Consider the following 23,344-nt stretch of genomic DNA (forward strand, 5'->3'; position numbering starts at 1 on the left):
AACGTTATGTAAATGCAGCCGCACGCGTAGCTGTGTAACCTACGGCTCCACTTATCACACCTTCTACAACGGACAAAACGAACGGGTAGATTCCTTGCTCGGCTACAACCTCTATACATCGCTAGAGCGTGTACGGCGTACCAGGGAGTCCTGGTAGCTGGGAAACGGGTGTAAATTGAATAGCCCTTCAGGTTAACGACTTTGAAACAACATTATTGCAATGAGCAGCGTGTTAACGGGAATTCGGGGGACGAGCAGAAAGTCGAGGTTTCAAATCAAACGATTCGAACTTCGTATAATTCTTTTTTTCTTTTACAAACTATCGTACATTTGACGAAAATCGATACTTCTCTTTACTAAAAGTTACTCTATCGGGTATCGGACTACACAACAACAGGATGGTATTTTGAAGCAAGAATCGCGTGCGTTGGTGGAACAACAAGGGGGAGGAAAGAGTACCGATGACGAGGGTAACCGGGGACATAGGCGAATCCTACGTGTAGCAATCGCACGTGTGACTATCACGCTTCACGGCTGTTTGCCGGTGGGTAAATGGAAAATCGATAGTCTCGGGCGTTCTGTGCACGGTGTGCAGGCCAAAGGAGGATCGGATCGCATCGGATCGGCTTGGCTTCTCGAGGTCGAAAACTGAAACAGCCTCGGTACGATCCAGTTTATTAATAACGAATCGATCGTGTTCGAAAGTAGTCGCGGAGCTGGATGAACAGCCGGGTCCTGTTGTAAAAAAGTTGCGACCCTGATATGCCGGGGAGATTTTTAATCGGTTGACTTGGTTAAATTTGCAATCGCCGTGACAATGGTGGATAAGTGCATTCTTTATTTAATATAATCATTGACCATGTTAATCAACACTGCTACTCGGTATCGAGACGAATAGGAAAATCATGAACAATTAGTTTCCATTCCATCGCAAGGATTCACAGATCGAGGCTGTGGCTTGCGATCAACGCTAATTACACCAAACGGTTACTTCGAATCCATTAGCCAGCATGCGTGCACGGGAATTACAGGCCGGATTTGCCGCGAGTGTCGCGTTTACCATTGATCTCTACTACTGGCGCGAACGGTCCCCGTGTCGCTTAATGGTGGCATCGTATCCAATAAGCATTAACCTGATACCAATTAATTCGATATCCTCTCGTCACTTTGTTCCGATCGAAACATTCGTTTCAAATGTACGTATTTAGTTAACCAGTCCACACTTGCAATTACGAAACTCCTTTGATCGTTCAATTAAAAGTTTACACGTTTACCGTATGGTTGGCAGAATTAACCTCTGGCTACAATTCTAAGGGTTAGGGTATACAATTTTGCAAAATTTCCATCGGTCGAAAGTTAACAATAAATTTCCTCTAACGTAGAACAGGGGCAGCGGGGCTGTAGATTAAGGGTAAGAAACGAGTACCGCAACAGTTAAGGGTTGCTTGCACAAAGGGGGCATTACGAGGCGACCAGAGATTAATTCTGCAGTAGGAAGCCACCGAAAATTCGGTGTGGCAGGGATCTGAAATCTGACATTTTTCATTCCACTTTACCACCACTCTGAGCAACCGAAAGGCGAGATGAAAATGTACCTTCCACGATGAATAATTCACTGCTGACGCAGCCTGTATTCGTCATAGAGTGAAATCTCGATTCTGTGAATATACATTTCTTTTTTATAAGGGGACCTTGTCTAGACGAGACGTTGAAAAAGAGGCTGACAAAAGTAACCAGCTTGATTGAGAGAAGACGTGCGTCACTTTTCAAATTCTCCAGAAAGTAGAGTTATCCCGTATGCGAAGATTACTCTTCGAAGAATTTGCTTCGAAATTCTGTACTGAATCTTTTTCATTCCCCCTCGAAAGAAAAATACCCTCGATTTTGTCTGGGTCCATAGAGATTTGCAGCTCGTTGACCGGTTGAATTACGGCTCAAAACGGTGCATAAAGGATAAATTACGATTCGTGGCAGGGCAAGTGAGCCGAGAGACGGGAAGGAAAGAATAAGAGAGAGAGTATGGGAAGAGTGAAGGGAAACGAGGGCAGATCGGTTCTTTCTGTTAACGACCCCTTTGTTATCCCGCGAAAACTCGAATTTGCATTCGTTCAGACCGCCTCTGACACCTCGACCAACCCTTCCTCCAACTCCTGCAGTTATCTCGAAGAAATTTTTCTGGGTCAGAGGTTCCTTGGACCATCCCACGCTTTCGTTCCTGATGATAAAAGGGTGAAACCCACCCTCTCCTAGGGACCATGATGAACCTCGGACGACCAATAACGAACGGCGTTGAATCTTCATCGGTTTTTGCGATTGGAACTCTTGTATCGAGAACGAAATACCGGTCGGGTGTAGCACGTGTCGGTAATGCGGTGTCATAAGTGAACCGTGATCGCTCATGCAAATGTGTATTTCGATTGGAAATGAATGGAAAATGTGCTACGTCATAGCTGGATTATGGGAATCAATTTGAACGGGTTAATTGCACGTTTACCATAGATGATTTCATTCAATTAATTCAAGTATATATTTCAGTTTTTGAGAACGCTGGTTTTAAAAAATATCCAACTTTATAAATTTCAATTTTTTTAGCGACATATATTTTTCCCTTTACTCATCAATTTTTACCTTTTCCCTGTCCCGCGCACGAAACTCGCAGTATGCGATGCAAGCGTGTAGAAAATGACTTTAAATTCGTGCGCTTTGTGTACCATATGGAATGCACATATCTTTCCAATTTCTTTTTCTTTATGCGCATTCCGGAACAACCGCGTAGCTCAAAAATGATACTATACCGTTCCACGTAATGTAACGTATCAAGAAAATACTGATGGACGTACCGGAAATTGCTACTAAAGTACGCGAATGGACAAAGGAGTTAAAGAAGATAGCATTGCATAACTGTTGCATTCGATGCATTGAAAGGCACGAATAATTCTATCAGGATTTATTTATGCGGCAGAAAAGAATTGTATGATATCTGTCAACGTAGGCACCATGGAAAATCCAAGGTATATAAAATCTGCCCGTTTAATCTGGAACGTATTTAAGGCCGGTAAATTTTTCTTAGCTTTCCCAAGTGTCTTGGCGGGAAACGAGAAAAGAAGCTCCTACCGGAACAGCTTTTTCGTAGGTTGCTTCGAACTACGGGCCGCTCGAGCTCGTTTCACGAGAATGAATAAAAGTAATTTGCTAAAGAGCTTCGTTTCTATCCGTCCACAACCTCACGGCTACGATTTTCTCTTTTCTCTATCTCGACGACCATTTATATGCCGGTATACGTACAGACAGAGACACACGTATCGGCTAGTAGTTATCTTCGTATCTGCTTTCTGGAACAAGGGTTGCCTGTGAATTCCCGTTTAAAGTCGATCCAACAATCCCCTGGGTATTTCTCTCTGTTTCTTTTCCGCTAAAAAATTATACACACCCCCTCTTGGTGGTTTTTTTGTCGCATCACGATTCTCTTTTATTTTCGACGATTTTTCACCGCGAATTGAAATCCTCCTCCTTTGCATACCGATCCAACGAAGGAGTTCTTTTATAATTCGAACAGAACGGGTTGCATAATATTTTCTATTTAAAAACAATTATTGCTTTCTGCTTCTGGTGCGAAAGGTTTCGCACGAACGTTCGTGGCTGTCCGTTGAAGAAATATGGTTATAGTCGACGGTCAGATTCTCGTATATCTTATGAAAGACGATGGATAGATAAAATTTCCAACACAATGCACCCACGGGAAAAGGATTCTTTCGAAGGAGAACGCGGTTTCTCTTCGATTCGCGCTTCTTTAAATCGCGTTCGTTCGCAGGAAAGTAATTTAACGTTCGTTATTTCGGTCGTTTGTTTCGCACGACGATTCACCTTTTCCCGGTGTTTTCGCGTGCGAGATGATTTACACGATCCAGCACGGTACATAACGCGCTCAGACATGCAAAACGAATGGAAATGCGAGGGTTCTTGCTCACGAAGGACTCGGTTTTCTTCGAACGCTTTCGTTGCGAACGAATTGCGAATCGTGTTTCGTTGAACTCGAACAAGTTCCATTTTAACGGTGAACAAAAGTGTTCAATTGCAAACGATACTCGTATCGAATAGAAAACTTTTCGTTACTCATATTTATTCGAATCTGATTGCAGGCAGCCGTTGAGAGAATTCAACGACGAGAAGAAGCAATTTCAAAGAGGTGGTCCCCGTCTTTGATCGGCCCGTTTCGCCTCGAAAACCTTGACTTAATGCAGAATTCTTCGCGTGACTGGGTGAGTCTTGAATTTATTATCGTTCGCCTGCAATTATAGGCGCTGTTCCTGGCTAAAGAATTCCATCGCGACGCGAATGGAAAAAAAAGCAAATAACCAACTCGATTTATTCGCTCGGGATTACGAAACGAGGCACGAAATCGATACCTAGCCGGCTTCGAACTTTGCAATTCCGGCTACACCTGCTACGATATCAATTGAAATAACCAATCTATTTACTGGTGTAATTTAACCTTTTGTACTGAAAAGTATTTTCGTTATAAGGTTGATCAAATTTCATTAAACCGACTCATTATTATTCGACGATTTACTTTCGTTGTGACCCGTCTCTGTGAAGAAGTGTAATCGTTAAATTTTATATAGAGGCTAAAGTCTCTCTTGGTTAGACGTGCAGGATTTTAAAAGAACTCTTTTTATCCGTATAAGAATGCTTGCGGGGAACAAGGGACGCTGTACGTTTTACAAAAAAAAAAAAAGATAAAAAGATCCTCGGTTGAGCTACACAAAAGAGGCCGGTAGAGAATAGACTTTGTACTGTTTGAAATCTAATTAGTCCTTCTTCCAGTTTCAACAGTGTTCTCTGAAAAAACTTTCAACCACCGCGACTGTCTGTTTCATTATTCGATTGTACTTTTACCGAATCCACGACAGTCTGAAAGCGAGTCCTTTAATTGACACGAAAATGTCCCACCGAAATCGTATTAACGTCACGGCGATCCAGGAAATTTCATTTTGAAATTAAATAGAGGATCCTTACAGGCTTTCTGCGGACACCGGCATGACAATTTACCAGGATTCCGTTGACAGAGAAACATCATTTTCGAACGTTTAATATCGTTGTATATTTGCGGAAATGCTTTATCTCGGCTCGTCGGTATCGCGCAAGGCATGCTAACTCATTCCTGGCGTTTCGAGTGTTCGTAATTGCCTCGCTCTCGTTAATCAACATTGTCGATCCTATCGAGTATCGACCGGTACCGATTCGTTCACGCCGGTAATAAATCGGTGCCCGAAAACTCTTTAAATCATTCGACAAGATTAATCGTACGATTTACTCACAAGTAAATTTTGTCTACATATGAGCAAAAAAAAAACCAAGTCGAGGAATTACGTAAAGTAACGCATCTCGAATGCTTTGAACGAAAGTTTTTACATGTCTTTTGAAATTATTCGCAACTCTTGCAATCGGCTTTCCCTCTCCAGTTACGGAGAAACAGCTTTCCGGAAATGGAATCAACGTTTCCCGTAAATTATCCAGAAGATTTTACGTCGCTCGAACTTATTCCGACAGCCATAACATCCAGGACACGGTTAAATCGTAAACCTCCTCTCTATCCCGTATAAACATTCCCGCGCGTCTTATCGAAGATATGTTCTGTTTTTTACCGAATGCCCCCTGATCTTCCGTTCTTTCTTTTCCTTTCCTTTCCACCCTTGGTTCGCCGTTTTTTGACGTAAATTCTATTTACTGCCCATTCTTCGCATAGATATTTTCACGGGATATTTTATACACTTTCTTGGTAAGAAAACTTGATTCTCGGAAGATACTTGAGCGACGCAATTAACCGAGAAAAACATCCGAACGATAGTGACAGGGAACGCTGTTACACTAGAAGAATTAATTCTAGACACTTTGCATAAAAATATTCTTTATTTCATATTTATGCAGTAAATGTATATTCTGCTATGCTAAATTGATACCGTAATATTTTGTATAATGTTTATACTTAATATTTTCACATGATTTGGTTTGTAAATGTCTTAAAATTTTAATTTAAAAAGATCTAAACTATGTTGTTATTTTTGTTTTTGCGCTTGTGTAATAGCCAATCACAGGATGACAGGATATCCAACGAAATATTCATTTTTTTCTACCTCCTTTGATGTGTTGAAATTATAATTTTTATTGTATATTAAAAGTATTGCTGTAGAAAACAATGATTAGAATATAAAATATAAATGATAATATATTAAACAATTTGAATAAATGTGAAATTTAAGTAAAAATCTAAGTGTCCAGAATTAATTCCACTAAGGTGTTTTACATTGATTTTCCTTCTCTATGAAATATGTTTATCGAACACCGATACCTATGAAACACGACACTGTTTCATTAGCGATTCGTAATTTAAGGGAAGAAACATTGCCCGTCAAGATTGAGCTTTTCAAGAAATTCCGTTCGCACCTGCACATTGAATATAAGAAAGCTCTGAATAGAAAAAGGAAAGGAAAGTGGAAAGTGTTTGTTAACGTCTTGCAGTAGTCAGGAGAGCGGTAGCTTTTTCTCTCCGTAAGACTGGTGTAACGAAAGGAAGTCGAGTTTCAGACAAATAAAGCCATGTACGGTCCATTGAGTTAATGTTCTTGCCACGGCATTCTGCGTCACTCTTTTCCTCGTCTCTCTCCCTCTTTCATTCGCTTCAACCCGGTTTTCCTCTCCGTTTCTTTTACACCCTGCCCGTTTTTCTCGTCGCAGGTATCGTCGTTATTTATCGTTGAACGTTGTCGTCATTTTTCACCGAGCATAATTACGGCGAAGCGCGGTCCCGAGCATCGTGTACGGGGCTGCCGTTGGCCGGTCTCTTTCGGGCGAAACGACTTTTTGAAAAATCAGTTCTCGAGAGTGTCTCGTTGCCGCGGGCAGCCGGAAAAGAGATTGATGAAACGGCAGAGAGATCGATCTAGCAATATGCGCGTACGGGGCGGGGTTCTTTTCGGAGAGAAGGAAGGAAGCATAGGGAAAAATCATTCGCTTTCGAAACCTGCTGGTAAACCGATCACTTTGGTTCGTGTCGCGTGAAAATTCTCAAGGAATCGTAGGCGTTTTGTGGAGGGGGAGAGAGGGTTTCGTCTGCCCGGACGCCTTTGGTTCGGCTCGGGGACCGCTAGGTGGCGTCGAGATGATCGGCGAATCAGTGTTCTCGCTAGCAGTCGCCCGGCACGCAGTCCAAATATTATAGGAGTTCCGAATTGCGGTATGATAGGTGACGAGTCTGACTTTTTCTCCTACAGAATCTAGTTTCGGAACGTAAATTCTAATTGGAGTTACGCGTTATCAGTCAAACTTCGTGATTTCGCTGGACGAGGCTTTTTGAAAGGCTAGACGGGGAAACTCGTTAGAACATCATAGATTCTTTCAAAATTTTTCGCGTTCCATTTTCCTGCTGCTCTCAGCGAACGTGTGCAGCGACGCGTAATTAAATCGCGTTATTTGCATACCTTCCGCTTTCCCGTGCAACTTTGTCACCAATTATTCAGTGCATCCGTTCGCGAAACACGAACGACCAACATACCGGAAGTTACGTCGGTGATTTGTCGTTGCAGCTTGAACGCGTCCGAATCGAAACGAGAAGCCTTCAGCCGGGTTGTTGGCTAGTTCGGTGTCGTCCAAGATGAGATAGAAAAATGTTGATCAAATGTTAGCCAGGTGGAAAATGGTAATTGATTCCGACTCGATTTCACCGGGACTCCTTACTAATTGCTCGGATCGGGCTTTGAATAATTTTCGATGGGATATTAAGGTACGGTTGCGAAGCTTGTTTCGGGGAAATTAATCCTTCGTTGCCAGAACAACGTTTGTCTAAGATTACTCGGTTTCACCTGAGAACGATTTAATAGGACCCTAGAGACCGTAGAGTTACCATGTTCCGACAATTACTATCCACGATGCTATTGGTGTATCCTCGCGTGTTTCGAATTGTGTTTCTCCCTGCTATTTTCTAACCATTCAACATGATTAAATTGCCCGGCGAATTAATATGAATTTAGAGTTTTAAAGTTTACGGTACAAATTGTTATTTGAAACAGCAACCGCTGAACGAATCTATGAACCTATGGGGATAGCGTCGAATACCCATCGCTGTTCGAATAACTTAAATGCAAACTTTCGCTCGTAAAAGTTTTACCATAGCCTCGTACAAACTCGGTTTCCCGTACCGTATCAAATCCTAGCATCCTATTAACCACTCTTAAAGCCCGTGTCGAACAACCCCCTTTCCAATCTCTACCGAATACGCTCGTGCAATTCCATTAACTCTTCGTTTATTTCATCATTATTTCTCCGTCTAACGTGTTTACGAGCGCCATTTGTGTTTTCGAGTCGAATTTGCAATTCGGCGTCGCCGTAACGAAAGACAATGAAATTTCACGAAACGGTACTCACCTTCGAAAATCTCTGCTCCAACAAGCGTAAATCACCGGATTCATTCCGCTGTTGATCCAGCCGAGCCACGTAACCGCCGCGAACACGATCTCCTCTTGCCATATACACTGGGAGCAGAATCCTGACCACAGATTCACCACGAAGAACGGTAGCCAACATATGATGAACACGCCCATCACGATGCCAAGCGTCTTGGCGGCTTTCTTCTCCTTCGCGAATTTCGCCAGTTTCCGCGACAGCGAGAAGTTTTTCCCCAGATGTTGTTTGGTTATCCTCGTGGACGGCACCCGGGTCAGACAGTTATTGTGCATGGCTGTGAGAGGCTCCTCGAGATCTTGTAGATCCTCCGGTGTGCTCGAGGCAGTACGGAACAGATGCCTGGCATCCGTGTTCGTACCGCCTCCTCGATGTATCCTCAGAGTAAGTTCCAGTTCACCGGACGCCATTATCACCTGTTTGGTGCCTAGCTTCAGGCTCTTGGTCTGGAACACAGCCGCTCTGTAGATCTTGTAGTAGGTGAAAACCATCACGAACAGCGGCAAATAGAAACTGATGGTCGACGAGAAGATCAAGTAACCCAAGTGTTCGGTGAACGGGCATTTGTCCTCCGGCACCTCTTCGGTTCGGACCGCGCGCCACCAAGCGATCGCTGGAAACGAGATCGCGCTCGAACAGATCCATACGATCGCGATCAATATAGCCGCTCTTTTACGGCTCATTCTACTTGGATAAGTGAACGGATCGGTGATCGCCCAATAACGATCCAAACTGATCACGCAGAGATTGAGGATCGAGGCGGTCGAGAATAGAACGTCCAACGATCTCCATACGTCGCACCAATCGGTCGTGAACAACCAACGATTCTCCAGGACCTCGTAAATCGCGCTGAACGGCATCACCACCAATCCGACTAGACAATCGGCGAACGCCAACGACGTGACGAAGTAATTGGTAGCCGTGTGAAGATATCTCTCTCTGACCACAGCTAGGATTACCAGCATGTTACCAAACACAGTGGCTACCGAGAACAGGAACAAGAGTATCGCCAGACCGGCTCTGTCCGTTGCCAAGTTCCACAAATCCTCGTATGTACGATTCTGTGCCGGATATACCGCGTTGTAGAAGCTTCTGTTCAAATGATTGCTCGGTACGATTGCCTCTTCTTCCGATCCGAGCAGATAGACCGCGCTTTCGTTCATTTTTTCCACAAACGAAGCTTTAATCGTCCCCTTCGATCGTTGCCAGCTTCTCGTCAGGTCGCCGATCCGTCGACGCCGCGTTTCTTCCGACCGATTCCCGTCCGGCCTCTCATCTTCCCGCGGGAACCGCAACTCGGCCGATTTCTAACCAAGATTCTACGACATCTATCGGCCGGGTTACTCGATATTCATAGCCTCGTCGATCTTAGCTTTCCAAGGTGGTTACATTAGACAGGCTTAGGCGGACGACACTGTCTTCTTGCTGATCTGAAACAAACCGCCGATTCGTGTGAGAACAGACGTCTGCCAGTACGTTTCCTATTTTAAGTTAATCGACAAAGAGCATTTTTCTGTTCTTCGCGAGATGAATGGTAGGTAAGGTAGATACGAGTAACAGGAGAGGAATATTGAAAGTCAAGAACAAACATCGGTCGGGGGTCTGGTTTTCGATGTAAAAGAGCGGTTCGTTCGGTGGTGTAGGTTCGATACGCGACGACGATGCAAGGTTTATCGGCCCTGACACGTGTTACAACGACGACGACGGACGCCGACGGTCACGATGACGTCGGAAGGGTGTGAACGAGACAAAAACCGAGAACAACCGGAGGCCGGGCTATATTCCGCAACGTCGATAGCTCGAGGATCGAAACCCCTTTGATCAAGTAGCGGTAAACATTCTCCCAGGTCACGGATGAAAGCTCGCCCCTGTTTCCAGCCCCTGGTCTGGCCACGAAATCACAAACCCCTCTGTACAACCATCCCCCTCTCTCCTTCTCTATCGGTCTCTCTCTAGTTTCCTCTTTATGACACTTTTCCCTGGTAAATATAGACACGGTGTATTGCACGTCGACAAAAAAATTGGTAAATCGTTTGAACGTTCGAACGAGCAACGATTGCCAAATGATTGACGAATGCAACGTTAACCGTGTCGCGTTTCGATTAAAAATTGTTTAAAGCGCGTCAAGTGAAAGGCTGATGTTTGATAGAAAAATATTACACAGCTGTTTAAGTTATCAAACTGAAACGACAAGCGTAGAGTTGAAAAGAGAGTTTCGCTGGTGGAAACAAACAGAAACGCGATTCTAAAATTTCATCTGCGGCTCGAAAATTATGAAGCTTTCTCGCTAGTAATAAACGTACGATCTTGTAGTTGAGCGCGGGCGCTTTCAGTTTTCGACGTACCGTGTCCAAACTTATGATTTCCGACTTGTGTTTGCTTCGAATCAGCCTCGTTTCCAACTATGTACTCGTCGAAAGTTGGCGATGGAACGCGGTTGGTGATGCCTACTCAATTAGAATATTAAATTCTGAATCGATCGGAACTTTGGACAGTACATGGAAACTGAATTAACTCTTCTCTCCTGGTAATACGAAAAAAGGGTTAAGGGGTTACGCCTAGTTGGGATCGGGAAAATGACGTAAATTTCAAGATTTCTTTTTGCCGTTCTAATAAATATTTACTATGAAGTGAAATATATCATTGAAAAATACATGTTTTAAAGTAGTTTTAAAATTTTTTTAAAAGTAAAATGTTAAATAATGAGGGAACGCCCTTTTCTCAAGATTATTTGCGGTGGCCACGATACCTTCCAAACCGCGTATTTGAAATCAAAACCAAAGAAGATTGAGTTAGTATATTGTACTGTTAAGGGCCTGAACGAAGGGTTTTGCGAGATTTTAATTTTCACCAAAATGAAAACAATTTTCCTGAAAAATCTGGTTTTTGATCAGAAAAAAAATTTCTCAACTGAATTAAAAATACTTCGTTCAGGCCCTTAACGATACAATATGCTAACTCAATCTTCTTTGGTTTGATTTCAAATAAGCGGTTTGGAAGATATCGTGTCCACCGCAAGTGATCTAGAGAAAAGGGCGTTCCCTCGTTGAAACATGTATTTTTCGATGGTATATTTCACTTCATAGTAAATATTTATTAATAAATTTTGTCATTTTCCCGATCCCAACTAGGCGTAACCCCTTAAAGAGCTGGAAGCAGCCGTATCAGTCGAAAGGCTTATTTAGAAGCATTCGATTCCAGGAGGAAATTGTATGCAAGCGAGACGTACATTGTCCTACATTTGAAATTTCCTATCGAACGGAAGCGTATTTTGCGGAGAACGTTTCCGTTGTTCTCCGCAAGCTCGCGATAGGCTTGTTCGGATGTCGATGATATCCCATTAGCTTGGTCCCGTGTAGAACACCGTGCATGGTTCCCGACGATATCGCAGCCTCGTTGTTGCCGCAAACCCATTAACGTTCCAATCGTCCAGCGTGTGTTTGGCTCGGACCACCGAATTCCGTTTCGAAACGCGAGTCTCTGTCGATTCCAGGATTTTTTTCAAAGAATCGCGTCGTTTAAAAAAAAGTACACGAAGGAATATCACGATAAGTACGGTTCGACTGGGACAAATTAGACAGAGTTATCTTCGATACTTTTTCTCGTTCGATTTTCAGTCGCAAAAAAGTCGAACGATCGTAATTTATCAAGCGGCGAGGATGAATTAAACGATTCACCGATAAATGCGATCTTTTATGGCATTTATAGATCTCACGGATAACCGTGATCGATCACCCCTTGTACAGGGGAATAAAAGGTGGCTTCGATAAGAGAGTTCCTCGTTCCAATTCGACGGTCGCTGCCGATCATCGCGAACATTTCGTGTACGCTCGATAACTCGTGTAATCCGGCAGGAACGTGATCTCGTCCACGATTTTCCAGAGGATTACCGACCGGCTAAAATTTCTCTACGCTCTTTGCCGGCGATTGATCATTCTTCCGTAGAAGAACGTGGAGGTACATAAATGAAAGGATAAAAGAGTTTGATCAATTTCGAGCGAGCAACGGTATCGTCGTCGCGGCGTTTAAGTAAATGAACGGAAACGGAAGCCGTGGCGGCGCAAGCGAAAAAGCACTCGACGACGAACCGATGACTGGCCATTGACACTGGATGACTTCCGTTTACCGCTGGACGACCGGCCGGCCAATCAGCCGTAATCTTTCAATTGGCGCTCTGGTGTAATCGAGCCTGGTAGATATATCTCCCTCATTTGCCGCACCAGTTCCCTTAACAGCCGGTAATCGACGCTTCTTGGCCAGCTGTTACGACAACACAGATTTCGCTTGGCCCTGACGAATGTGCACTCCTCTGCGTCTCAACTTCTCCAACGAGGTGCGTCGCAGTATCGTGGAATTTCATATCATCGTCTACCCTTATCTTACTTTAGAACGTATAATACATTGTGCCATCCTCGCCCAGACGCACGAAACACAATGGAAAGTGAGATTTAATTAAATTGTCAAAGACTTCTGGAACGGTCTGATAGAACGAAAGGCAAGGTCTCTGAAAGTTTTCTCAACCGAGTGAACTCCAAGCTTGTCTCGCTACGTATCTTCTGGCGAGACCGGATTGCGGAGCAAGCAAAAAGTTCCTCTGCAGAACGATTCAGTTGGATATAAGTTAACCGATTATTCGATTGCCATACGGAACATCGCGTTTCCTTTCCTCCGAAAGAAGAGAAAACGAACGCGTCGTATCGACGAGATCGGGGTTCAAAGGGGACACGTTCGCTTAATTGAATCCGTTCCCGATCCACGTGGAGCTATCCGAACGCGTAAATCGAGAGATCAACGCGGGAGACGAAAGAAAAACACGCGACGTTACCAAAACGAGCTTTTCTTTACCCTCCTCGACACCCTTCGAAGAAGCTATGTTGCGTGGCGTATGGGGATGATCCGCGCCTCTTCTGCTCGTCTCGAAACATCGCTAAGCTAGGCTTAGAAAGGACAAACGTCGTTCTCTGGGGATGTTCGAGGCACGAACAAAGGGAACGACAAATTTGTTACCTCAAGATAACAGCAACGCGTAGAATCAATTAGTAATTAAATTCTTCGAACGATCAAACGAACCAATTCATGCTAAATAGCCGGAGGCTGAAGTTCCTCGCTCTTTCAGGTAAATTTCGAAGCGAATGCACGTAGGGTAGATACCCATCCGAGTCGTGTCGCGTAATAGTTGTCGAGGAATGATAATACCAGCGTATCGGACGCACGTATTCCGTATTTCGAGGATAGCAAAAAATAAGAGCGGAGAAGAGCGAAAGGTCTGTACTCTTGTACCGAAACCTAATTTCCATTCTGTTCGTGCAACTCGCGACGAGATCCTATCGATAAAAAATATAAAAAAAGAGAGAGAGAAAACAGCGAAGAGAAAAGGTAGAGATAGCGTGGCAAAGGGGACGACGAGTTCCAGTGCATTTGCATGTACAAGTTTTCGAGCGTTCTATATGCGAGCTTATAAAATATTTCTCCTCCTCCTCCTTCTATTTCTCTTTTCCTGATAAATTAGCCATTTGTGTCCGACCATAAACGGGTATAAATAAACATTGGCCATTTGGTGCTTCGTTGAAGGGTTGTAATAAAATTATGAGCCGCTAAGTTTGCTTAAAAAAGTAAAAAAAACATATATAGACTTGGAAATGTTTGAGAATATCGTGAAAAATGCAACGATGGTTGATAAGACAGAGAGGGGTAGATACGAGGATCTAAATGAGCTACGGTTTAACCAGCGTTGGTTATACGCGAACCAGGAAAGTAAACTGGCAACTGAGGCAGGGAAAGGTGGGTGCAGAACAAAATCGAGGAAAATTTCCGCCCTTCGTTACGCCGTATACAAGGGAATACGGTGGTTTATTAAAGGTATAAGGCGGCTAAACTCGGTGCACGAGTGAAATCTTCTAATGAACCGACGTTTTACACGGTTCTACTTCCCGGTAACAGCGGCACGCGAGTCGCGTGACGAATGTACACCCACGTCGTTACCTGGCGAATATTTTTTCCAACACCGGCCACGGCTACATCTGCCACGACCTTCGTACGCCGTAAAGCTAGGGGGAAAAAAGGTCGTTTATAAAAAGCGTCGCTTCTAGCGTGTAAGTGATTCATGTACACGGTTCACGGTGACTGCTGGAGATTCGGCTAAGTCCTTGTTTCTTACATGTGTAACAAGCAGACGAGTTTACCTGTCCGGGTCACGAAGATTTTCACCTGTCACCCTCGGCGAATATGTCTTTATTCAATTTCAGGAGGGCCGGTCGAGAAATGGAAACAGATCTAAGCGTGTTACTTTGAAAATATAATCGACGTAAAAATGTTCAAAGAATGGAGGTAAAAAAGTGAATACAGAAATAGCAAGTCACCTGCGCAAGGGTTAAAGGGACGAAGCTACGATTTAAGGGGAAGATTGGAAATCAGGGATGAAAAATTGCTTGACAAACACGAAGGACGAGCTTTCGTTAGACAACGTACAAAGGGAATATTTGTGGGTGTCAGATGGTAGCAAACAGACGGTAATTGGCATGTTATTGACAGTGGTGGCAAATAACCCGGTCGATTTACCTTCAATTAGGCTTCTACGCTGCGCGGATAACGAAACACTTCTGTCTAGAAACTTTGTTTCAAAGTTGAAATCGTTAGTCGATAGTTGGCCAAGAAATATGCCTGCTGTTCGGAAACTTTCAAGCATTAATGCTTCGCTTACATTTCTTCACGCTTCATTGCTATTCAGCTTTTTTTATATATTAACACGTTTGATTACGAGGAGACATCAGACGTAAGGGTTAGGCCGTCCGCACACGGAGCTATGCAATAGAAACTGATTAATAATGCGAGTTACAAATCAGTGGATTTTGAGTCACTTCTAAAGCAATTATATGTAGTGCCGCAGACGACACTACTGATTAATAATGCAGCTTCTCAATCACATAGCAACTATGGTTTCCAGTATTTTTATTACATAAAATATTCATATTTCTTGTAATTTTTTGTGATATATTTATATGAAATATTCCTCGTGACGAACGAGCGAAGTTTGAACATCAAATTTGTGGGAGAAGTGAAAAGCGGCTGGTTCCTTTTCTCACTACCATATTTTCTTCGTCACTAGTCAGTACTTGACATAATTTCACTTCCTTGCACGGTATATCACATTTAACTGAAACAACTTTTGTTATTATTGAGTAGCTGCATATACGGAATCGACTCTCCAACCGGTAATTAATTAGTTTGTGATTTCAGTCACCAACTAATTACGTTTCTGCTTAGTAGCTTCGTGTGCGGACGGCCTAAATTAACCGGCAACTTGGTTCAGGCAGTAGTAATATATCGCATTAGTCAGACCAACGAAGGTTTCTCAAGTTTTTCAGCAGGGTAGAATCAAAAACTGATAAACAACTATCTGGGGGAAAAAATGAACGGGTCCCAGGGTTATCCCATTAGTCAGGATAATCGTTGTTCCAACCTATTTTTGCCTCTGTACCCGTCACCCTTGTTTCAACTACACAGATTACGCGATTTCCAGCGAGCAGTCACCCTCCCATGGCGCGACGCCGATAAAAACCCGACCCGCACCCCGTTCGCGTTCAGTCCAATAAGCGGATTATCAATCTCGAGGGTGTCTTCGATGGTTGTAGAAGGTCTTTCTTTTTCTTTGCCGCAAACCCATAGGCTACCCCACAGTCACGCACAAATGATGCTCTCTGTCTTGCGTCAATCCTGCAATACGATCGATAAATCGCGAGAATACGCTTCGAAGCACGTGATTTACCGTCCTTTTATTGATACTCCGCTATTGGATTCCTAAACGACTCCCACGAGAGTCTCCTAGCCGCAAAACAAATCATCAAATTTCCCATCCTTTACGAACTTTTTATCTGATCTTGATCAAAAGCCTCGGGAATTGTTGGAAGAACTCGGGAAACTTGTCGGTACCGTAGCTAAGAAAGGTGTCTTAATAATTGTTTATCGCGAGTCCGTCGCGTCTCACGGTTGATCGTTTTCGCATTGGATGGATGAGAGGGAAGGTGTTAAAGGGTGGAAAGAAATGAAAAAGGAACGCTCGAAGTTTCACAGCGTCTCCGTTGCAGCGGGTGCTCGTAAACACTCGAGTTTTAGCTAACTCTTGGGACTCGGTCCATGTTTACTGCTCGATCGTAAATAGATAGAGGACAGAGTCAGACCACGCTATCGTAAACCGTAATTAAGGCTAGATACGAAACTATACCGGAGACACCACGAACACCTGATATCTAAACATCGTTAAATTTAATACACCCCGGAAGTTTGAGGAAACCTTCTCGAAACGAGTGGAAAGAACTTTGTTTCCTCGGTTCTTATTCTCGCGCCGCCATCGATGAAAGCGGAGATTGAGGATGGATAGGAGAATAAAAAAAATACATATGGAAGAGATTTGGTGGATTCCTTTGGTAGACCGGTAATAGTCTGTGCAGGGGCTAGAAAAGATTTATCGGAAACCATATTTCGTTCTCGCATACAGCAGGAAATCGTGAGCCCGGGAGATTCTTGTTTGGCCCGGTCGAGGATTTATGGGGCCTGGCTACAAGAGGAATTACAACGGGATCAAGGCAGAACGAGAAGATCAGAAACGAGATTGACTTTCGACACGGGTAATTTCACGAGAATCTTTCAATTATCCGCGGTTTAGCTCGTTCGCTCGTAATTTGTTGGGATCGTTAATGGGATTAGGTAATCTCGCGAATACGTACAGTCATCGTACGCTATCGGTACGTCTCCTGTTCGATTGAAAATTCGAGTAATAAATTCGTGTTGTTTCAACGCTAACGAAAGAGTAGATACCGTGCGTGAAACGTACCGAGAGAAACGTTTCAAATTAGCTAATTGCTAGATGTCTATTCCCTTGTGGTTGTGTTGCAAATACCATTCCCTGTATCTTGCAATCCTTTCGTTGAAACACGGCACATTGATCAGTACCTAACAAGCACAATATTCTCATCTTTTAATATTGTTGAAAAAAAAAAATTATCGTTGCTGGTATATAAGAAAAGATCACACAGAAAAGAGCGTGTATCGTGTATCGATCAGGATGGCTCTCGTTCACCCGTAACGATCAAGTTCAACGAAGGTCTTTTCAGTCTCTGGAATAAGATATCGAGCGTCGTTGGGCGTCGATGTATGGGGGTAGAGTCCGTCGATAATAACTAATAAACGATGGAAGCCCGTAAATAACCGGTGTACTTGGCGTTGAAGAACGGACCCGTAAATAAAATGTACATCAGTCGTTCGTCCACGTGAAGAAAAACGAACTTTGATATTCCGTGTGTACGCGTCTGTGTGCAGAGAGATCTGATTGTTAACCCGATTCTTTTCAATCCACTCCCGTGGGTTTTCGTTTGCCGCGAGCCACCAAACTGACGTGACCGCAGATTTGGGTCACCAAACGCAGGCTTTTTCTTTTCAATTTTTTTTCTTTTTTTTTTTTTTTTTTTTTTTTTCATCCAATTCGCCACTTACTCGAATCAAGATCGAATGGAAGACAAAAAAGGGTAACGTTATAAATTAGATATTAAATCGAATTGAAATTAGAGAAATTAGATCCTTTTCCCGAGGGAACTTTTATCGAGCGTAGGAGAACGTTCGACGCGTTAATCGATTCGATAAACAAAGGAATTTCAATTCGATTAAGTTTCTTCTAGAATCACGGTGGAAAGATTAGGATGACGAAGCAGAAGAGGATTTGTATAGTCAGGGTGGTTGCATTCGATGCAGGAACTCGGGCACATTTTCACAAATGGAAATAGTTGGCCAAGCCCTGTATAATCGTTGTCCTCTCTGAAGCTCATTCGGTCGAAGCTCGCGCGGGCAATTACGTTTTAATTAAAATTATCTCGAGATCTCTGGCTGCGTTATGCGTTTGGTTAGGCGTGAAAATTGGTGTTGACGGGTAAAGCGCAGTCCGAGGAATTATCTTGGAGGCAATGGGCGAGAAAAGGGGATGAGAGATTTATAATCGAGAGAGAAATATCGGTGAACGTGGCTGGCCTGGGTCGTATTGGTTTTCGCCAAGCAAAAGGTTAAAGGGACAACGTTTTCGAACGACCGCTATACCTGACCTATTCCACCATCACCACCTACGCTTTTATTGTTAAAATCGTCCTTGTTTTGTTGCAAGATTTATATATTTTCATTTGCAAAACATTTGTTACGAGAACAATGGCAAAAGTTGCATCTCGCTTCGAGAGTGACAAAGTTTTAACTTTTCTCTCTACTTTTATGAATCACTTGATTATTCAATTATTGCAGAGGATTCCATGAAAAAGATGAGAGAAAAAGAGTGATAAAACTTCAGAGTTAACAATTCTCTTTTTTGACTATCCCGTAAGACTTTGAAACGACGTTAGACTTTCCTCGAGTTCTTTCAAGATCCATCCGGATGCTGGTTTTTAAAGTGCCTCCATGAAAATTCGTCAGGATTTTTTCGAAAAGCAGGATACGATTCTGAAATGAAGTTCGATGAAGCGTAGCAAAGCAATTCAATTAAACTGGCGGAAATAAAAATAGACGACACCGATGTTTCCTCCTTCCAACCCTCTTCCTATCGAGCCGATGCGATCGATTATCGGGAAATAGGCTCGCGGCTTTTTGGTTACGCTCGATCTAATCGCGATTCCGCTTGGTATCGCGAGGCGGATTTTCTTCGTTTCGAAGACAGACCGACCGTGTCTTCGGACAGTCGCGAAAAGCAACAGGTGAAACTTTCGATGCAATTGTCTGACTGGAACGTCGAGAACCGATCGATCTACTTGCCTCGCTTTGTGCCATTTCGCGCAAACAATTAGCCCGGATTGACGAAGGAATCATTTTCACGTAACTAAATCACGCGTCGAGTTGTTATAAATGAAAATCCATACCGCATCGGAATTTTTACTTTCAATTATCGAACAAACAAATGGAATTAATCTGATCCCGCGAATCAGATAATTCATCGTCCGAATCGTCACGAAATTTTCCAACTGGTTTGTCGAATTCTCAGCTATTAACGGGAAACACCAGCTTAAAATTATAGCGCAGGATTGTAGGAAACAGAGAGTGCACGGTTGAAGGTCGGAAACGACTACCTTGAAACGCTGGCTCGTTTCCAAAATCATGTCTCTACCACCGAGAATCGGAGGGAGAACGACGCGTTTGCATTCATAGTTGCCGCAGTAATTGTTACAAATTATTCGTGACACTGTTTGCGAAAAGGACACCGCCGTGGACTACGATGAACCCTTCCTCTCCACCTACTTTTCCCAGAATTCGCTCCATTTCTTTAATTCACGCTTCGATAATCAACGTTATTTGTTCTTCATTTATTCGAAATTTTCATTTTTCAATTTCAACGTTTTGTATCGAACCATTATTCATCATTAGTTACGTTACACATATTTACATCCTTCGAAGTAAAGAGATTAAACGCTGGTACGTAATATCTTCCCCGGTACACTCTATGCACCCGTGTAACTTTTACGCGATACATTAAATTTCTATTTGAAATTCATAGTTTCCTTCCTCGCGTAAACTATTACAAGCTGTCGGGCCTCGAAACATAAACAAATAGGTGATAAAACACGAAAGTGGTTGTATAACTGAAAAAATACGATCCTTCAAAACGTACGTTTACAGGTGCCTGTACTTTTTCAGTATTTTATTTCTTTCTTTTTTCCAGCCTCTGGAATTCTCCGAGGAATCAGAAAATCGATGCCGTTAGCCGTAAATTTCAGAGCAATTCGTTCGATGTGTTTCGACGCGAGAGGGGTCCTTTTTGGACAATGGCATCGTTCTCGGCGTAGAAAGGACACAACGGGTTCTTGTTCAGAGGAATTCGTTTAATCGCGAAAACTTCTGATCCATTGATCTTCCGTTTGTAATCCAGCTCCGTTGCCGAATTGAACGCGAATTTTAATTAAACTTGCGCGATTTCGCGAGCACGATTTTCGATAAAACTGTATCTGACAACCGTGGATGCTTTTGGTAATTAACGTTTAATGAACTTCAAATAGAAGAAAAATTAGGAAAATACCAATTAACATGTCCGTTGATGCAACAAACGAAATACAACAAATTACACTTTATCAGCTTGAAAATTATTAATACGCTTGGCACGTTATTGAAGCGCTTGCTATGCTTGAAATTCTTTTCGAGGAAGGATCGCTCTACAAAACGAATCACCAGTCGTATCTCAATATCCGTAACGGAAGTAATTCCTCTTACAAAGTAAAGCAAAAGGTTCTCTTGAAACTTCGCGCTGCAGCTTCATTGAAGTTCAAGTTAAAGAGAAGGATATTGAAGCGTAAAATTGACCCTCTGTCTTTCGAATATTCCTTCTCGTTTCAACCGAAAAATGCTTTACATCAATTTTCTTTTTAAAAAAAAACTTTTCAATCCTGCAAAATATTAAAATTAAGAATTCTTGCTTGTTTCTTCGTCCGTGTAACAATCGAGAATACTTATCCTTAAGTAAACTTAAGGAGGGTCTTCTTTGGACGATGGTTCACGCAAACGCGACGGTATTCGATGTATCGAGCAAGTTAAATCAATGACGCGAGGAAAAGCTTGGTGGCAGAAACGACACGTAAAAGGTTCCTCGACTAGTGTCTCGTTCAGGCGTGTAACACGATCAAATAATGAACATGTAGCATGCTCATCGACCACTACATTGCAACCAGGGGCTCGCGTGTATATAGTACACACGCGTAATTTAACATAAGAGTAACGAAAAATGACGTAGCACGGTTCGAAGGACAAACGTGGGCGAGCAGAAATATTGCTGCCAAAGGGAAATCCGATCGCTTCTTCCACCGAGTCACTTATTCTACTCTAACGACTAGAGATAGGATCCCAAGTACATTGCGAGTAGCTTCAAATTTGACTAGACGGACCAGCCTTTGATCAAGTATCACAAGTTTCCGTGTAAAAAAAAGATCTCATAGAATTCCTAGGTCTTACCCTGAAATACTCCCTTAAGTCCTAGTCGTAGATCTATCAAAGTCGAGGCAACCAAAGTTTGGAGGCCACTTAACAATGCATTACCGCAACTCGCGGATGGCCAGTGTAACGGGTTCATTGAGAAAAAGGTTCGAAAGGAGGTAACCTAGTAAAAACTATAGGACGTAAATCATCAATACATCACTGTCCCATCCTAAAATCGTCCGAACTGTCGAAGCTTTTTAGACCGTGACGTCAATCAGTCTGTCTACGCGTTCGATAAATTCGTTTCGTTGCAACTGGTAATTGCATTTGTCTTGTAACAACGACATTGTACATTTCCTTCCTTTTCCCTTCAATGTTTTTTAACCAGACACGATTGATGAAATTACCTTTCGTTCGAAGAAGAATCGCCCTTTAATAAAATCGAGCCGAACGCGGGCTATTTTTCTTTTTTTTTTTTTTTTTTCTGGTCTCCTTTCGATTGGAAAGTTTTTTTCATGGGGCAAGGGACAGGGGAAAAAATAAGGGTGACGGCGAAGGTAGAATAACCAATGGCGTATTGTTGTCAATGTACACGAACAACGGTGGTAAGCTTGTCAAATTATGGCGGTCGTTGGAAAAAGGGTCGCGTGCTTTCGACACGCTCCAGCCGGGAAATTAGATTTACGTTTCGTTGCAAAGCGTTTCGGGGACAACCGCGAGAGGCATTGTCGCAATTATGCCAGGAATTAAAGTCGTTAATTATCCTGCGACGGGAATTTAACCAATTGTTTCTTTTCATTATACTCAAAATTCTATGGCGATCCAAAAAGTAGCGATAGAGGTGATCGCCCCATATTGCCCAGCCCAAAAATTCATTTCACATCCCCCCCGAATAAAGTGAAAATAATGCAAAGTTCGGAGCAAACGTTTGTAGGGTGAATCGGTTACCTTTGCAAGGGGTTGAACGAGCGCAGATAAAATTCAACAGTTAGTGCTGGGATAGAATGAAAAACACAGACGTCGTAAACTGGGAATTCTGAACAGTCACTATGCTAATGGCCCGAACAAGGGGTTGTAATGAGAATCTTGAAGCTTTTACGACCTTGCCTGTTAGGATGATACTTACTCGAGGTTTCCTGGTCTAAGTCATAGTTCTTGCAGAATTATGTTTCAATGTTTCACCAGCACCGCGGTTAACTTCATTAGAAATCTATATTGCGACCGTATCGTGGCTCATACTTAAGTATCACCAACGGGGTTGTAATTATTCAGAAATCTCAGTTTATTAATAGAGAACTTTCATTATATTTTCTCTGCGCCACGAAGGGAGAATGAAACGCTCAGAAATACAATCGAAACGTGGAAAGGGTTAAGCACGCGAACAATGCTGGTAATTGAATTAAATTTCCAACCGATCCGATCGTATTGACTTTTCTTTGCAACGATCATTGGTGGCCACAAAAAACGTTCCTACGGTACATTGGAAAATATCGACACGGTCCAATCAATTCTCCCTATTCGCTTAATTTATTTATTTGTTTTCTGCCGAGCTCTATCGGTATCCGTCCATCGGAGCATCCTGTGAGCTTTAACGCTTGGAAATCGATGTGCCGCGGTAAACATTGTCGAAAAGTTGGCAGAGAACGGCAACCGTAAATCTGACGCGAGCACTCGCGTGAATATTAATGCGATAAACAATATTCCTGTGAGCCATAGAAACTGACACCGGCGTGTACGCGTGCCGCGGCATTGTTTCAGCGTCGAAGAAGCGAGCTTCCGTTGCATTTTAAACGATTTTATATCCAACACTCGGCCCGCGGATTTATTTTCTTTTCGCCCTTCCTATTTTCAAGTATTTTCTTTTTTTTTTTTTAACACATGCACCGAATCGACGTGGCGTGCAAGCGTTTCGTTATCTGTCGAAAAATTGAAAGCGACGTCGCTCGGATCTCTGGCTTCT

At 42.9% G+C, this 23,344-nt stretch overlaps 2 protein-coding genes across 4 annotated transcripts in view; one reads left to right on the forward strand and one right to left on the reverse strand.

Moving 5' to 3' along the window:
- The window catches only part of Adar (adenosine deaminase acting on RNA), a 78,346-nt gene that overhangs the window by 19,622 nt on the left and 35,380 nt on the right, over positions 1-23,344 (forward strand). The window contains exon 2 of the mRNA XM_076690919.1: positions 4,140-4,259. The gene's annotated coding sequence lies outside the window, so the exon portion shown is untranslated. The remainder of the gene's footprint in view (positions 1-4,139; positions 4,260-23,344) is intronic.
- The window catches only part of Dop1R2 (dopamine receptor 2), a 49,049-nt gene that overhangs the window by 18,530 nt on the left and 7,175 nt on the right, over positions 1-23,344 (reverse strand). For all 3 annotated transcript variants that reach the window (XR_013063025.1, XM_034323722.2, XM_076690923.1), the window contains one exon: positions 8,422-9,887. Coding sequence is in view for 2 of the 3 variants with exons in the window: in XM_034323722.2 (XP_034179613.1) it covers positions 8,422-9,620 (1,199 nt within the window). In the remaining variant the exon portion in view is untranslated. The remainder of the gene's footprint in view (positions 1-8,421; positions 9,888-23,344) is intronic.

This window comes from Osmia lignaria, chromosome 11 (assembly GCF_051020975.1).
Source record: "Osmia lignaria lignaria isolate PbOS001 chromosome 11, iyOsmLign1, whole genome shotgun sequence".
In the NCBI taxonomy this organism is placed as follows: Eukaryota; Metazoa; Arthropoda; class Insecta; order Hymenoptera; family Megachilidae; genus Osmia; species Osmia lignaria.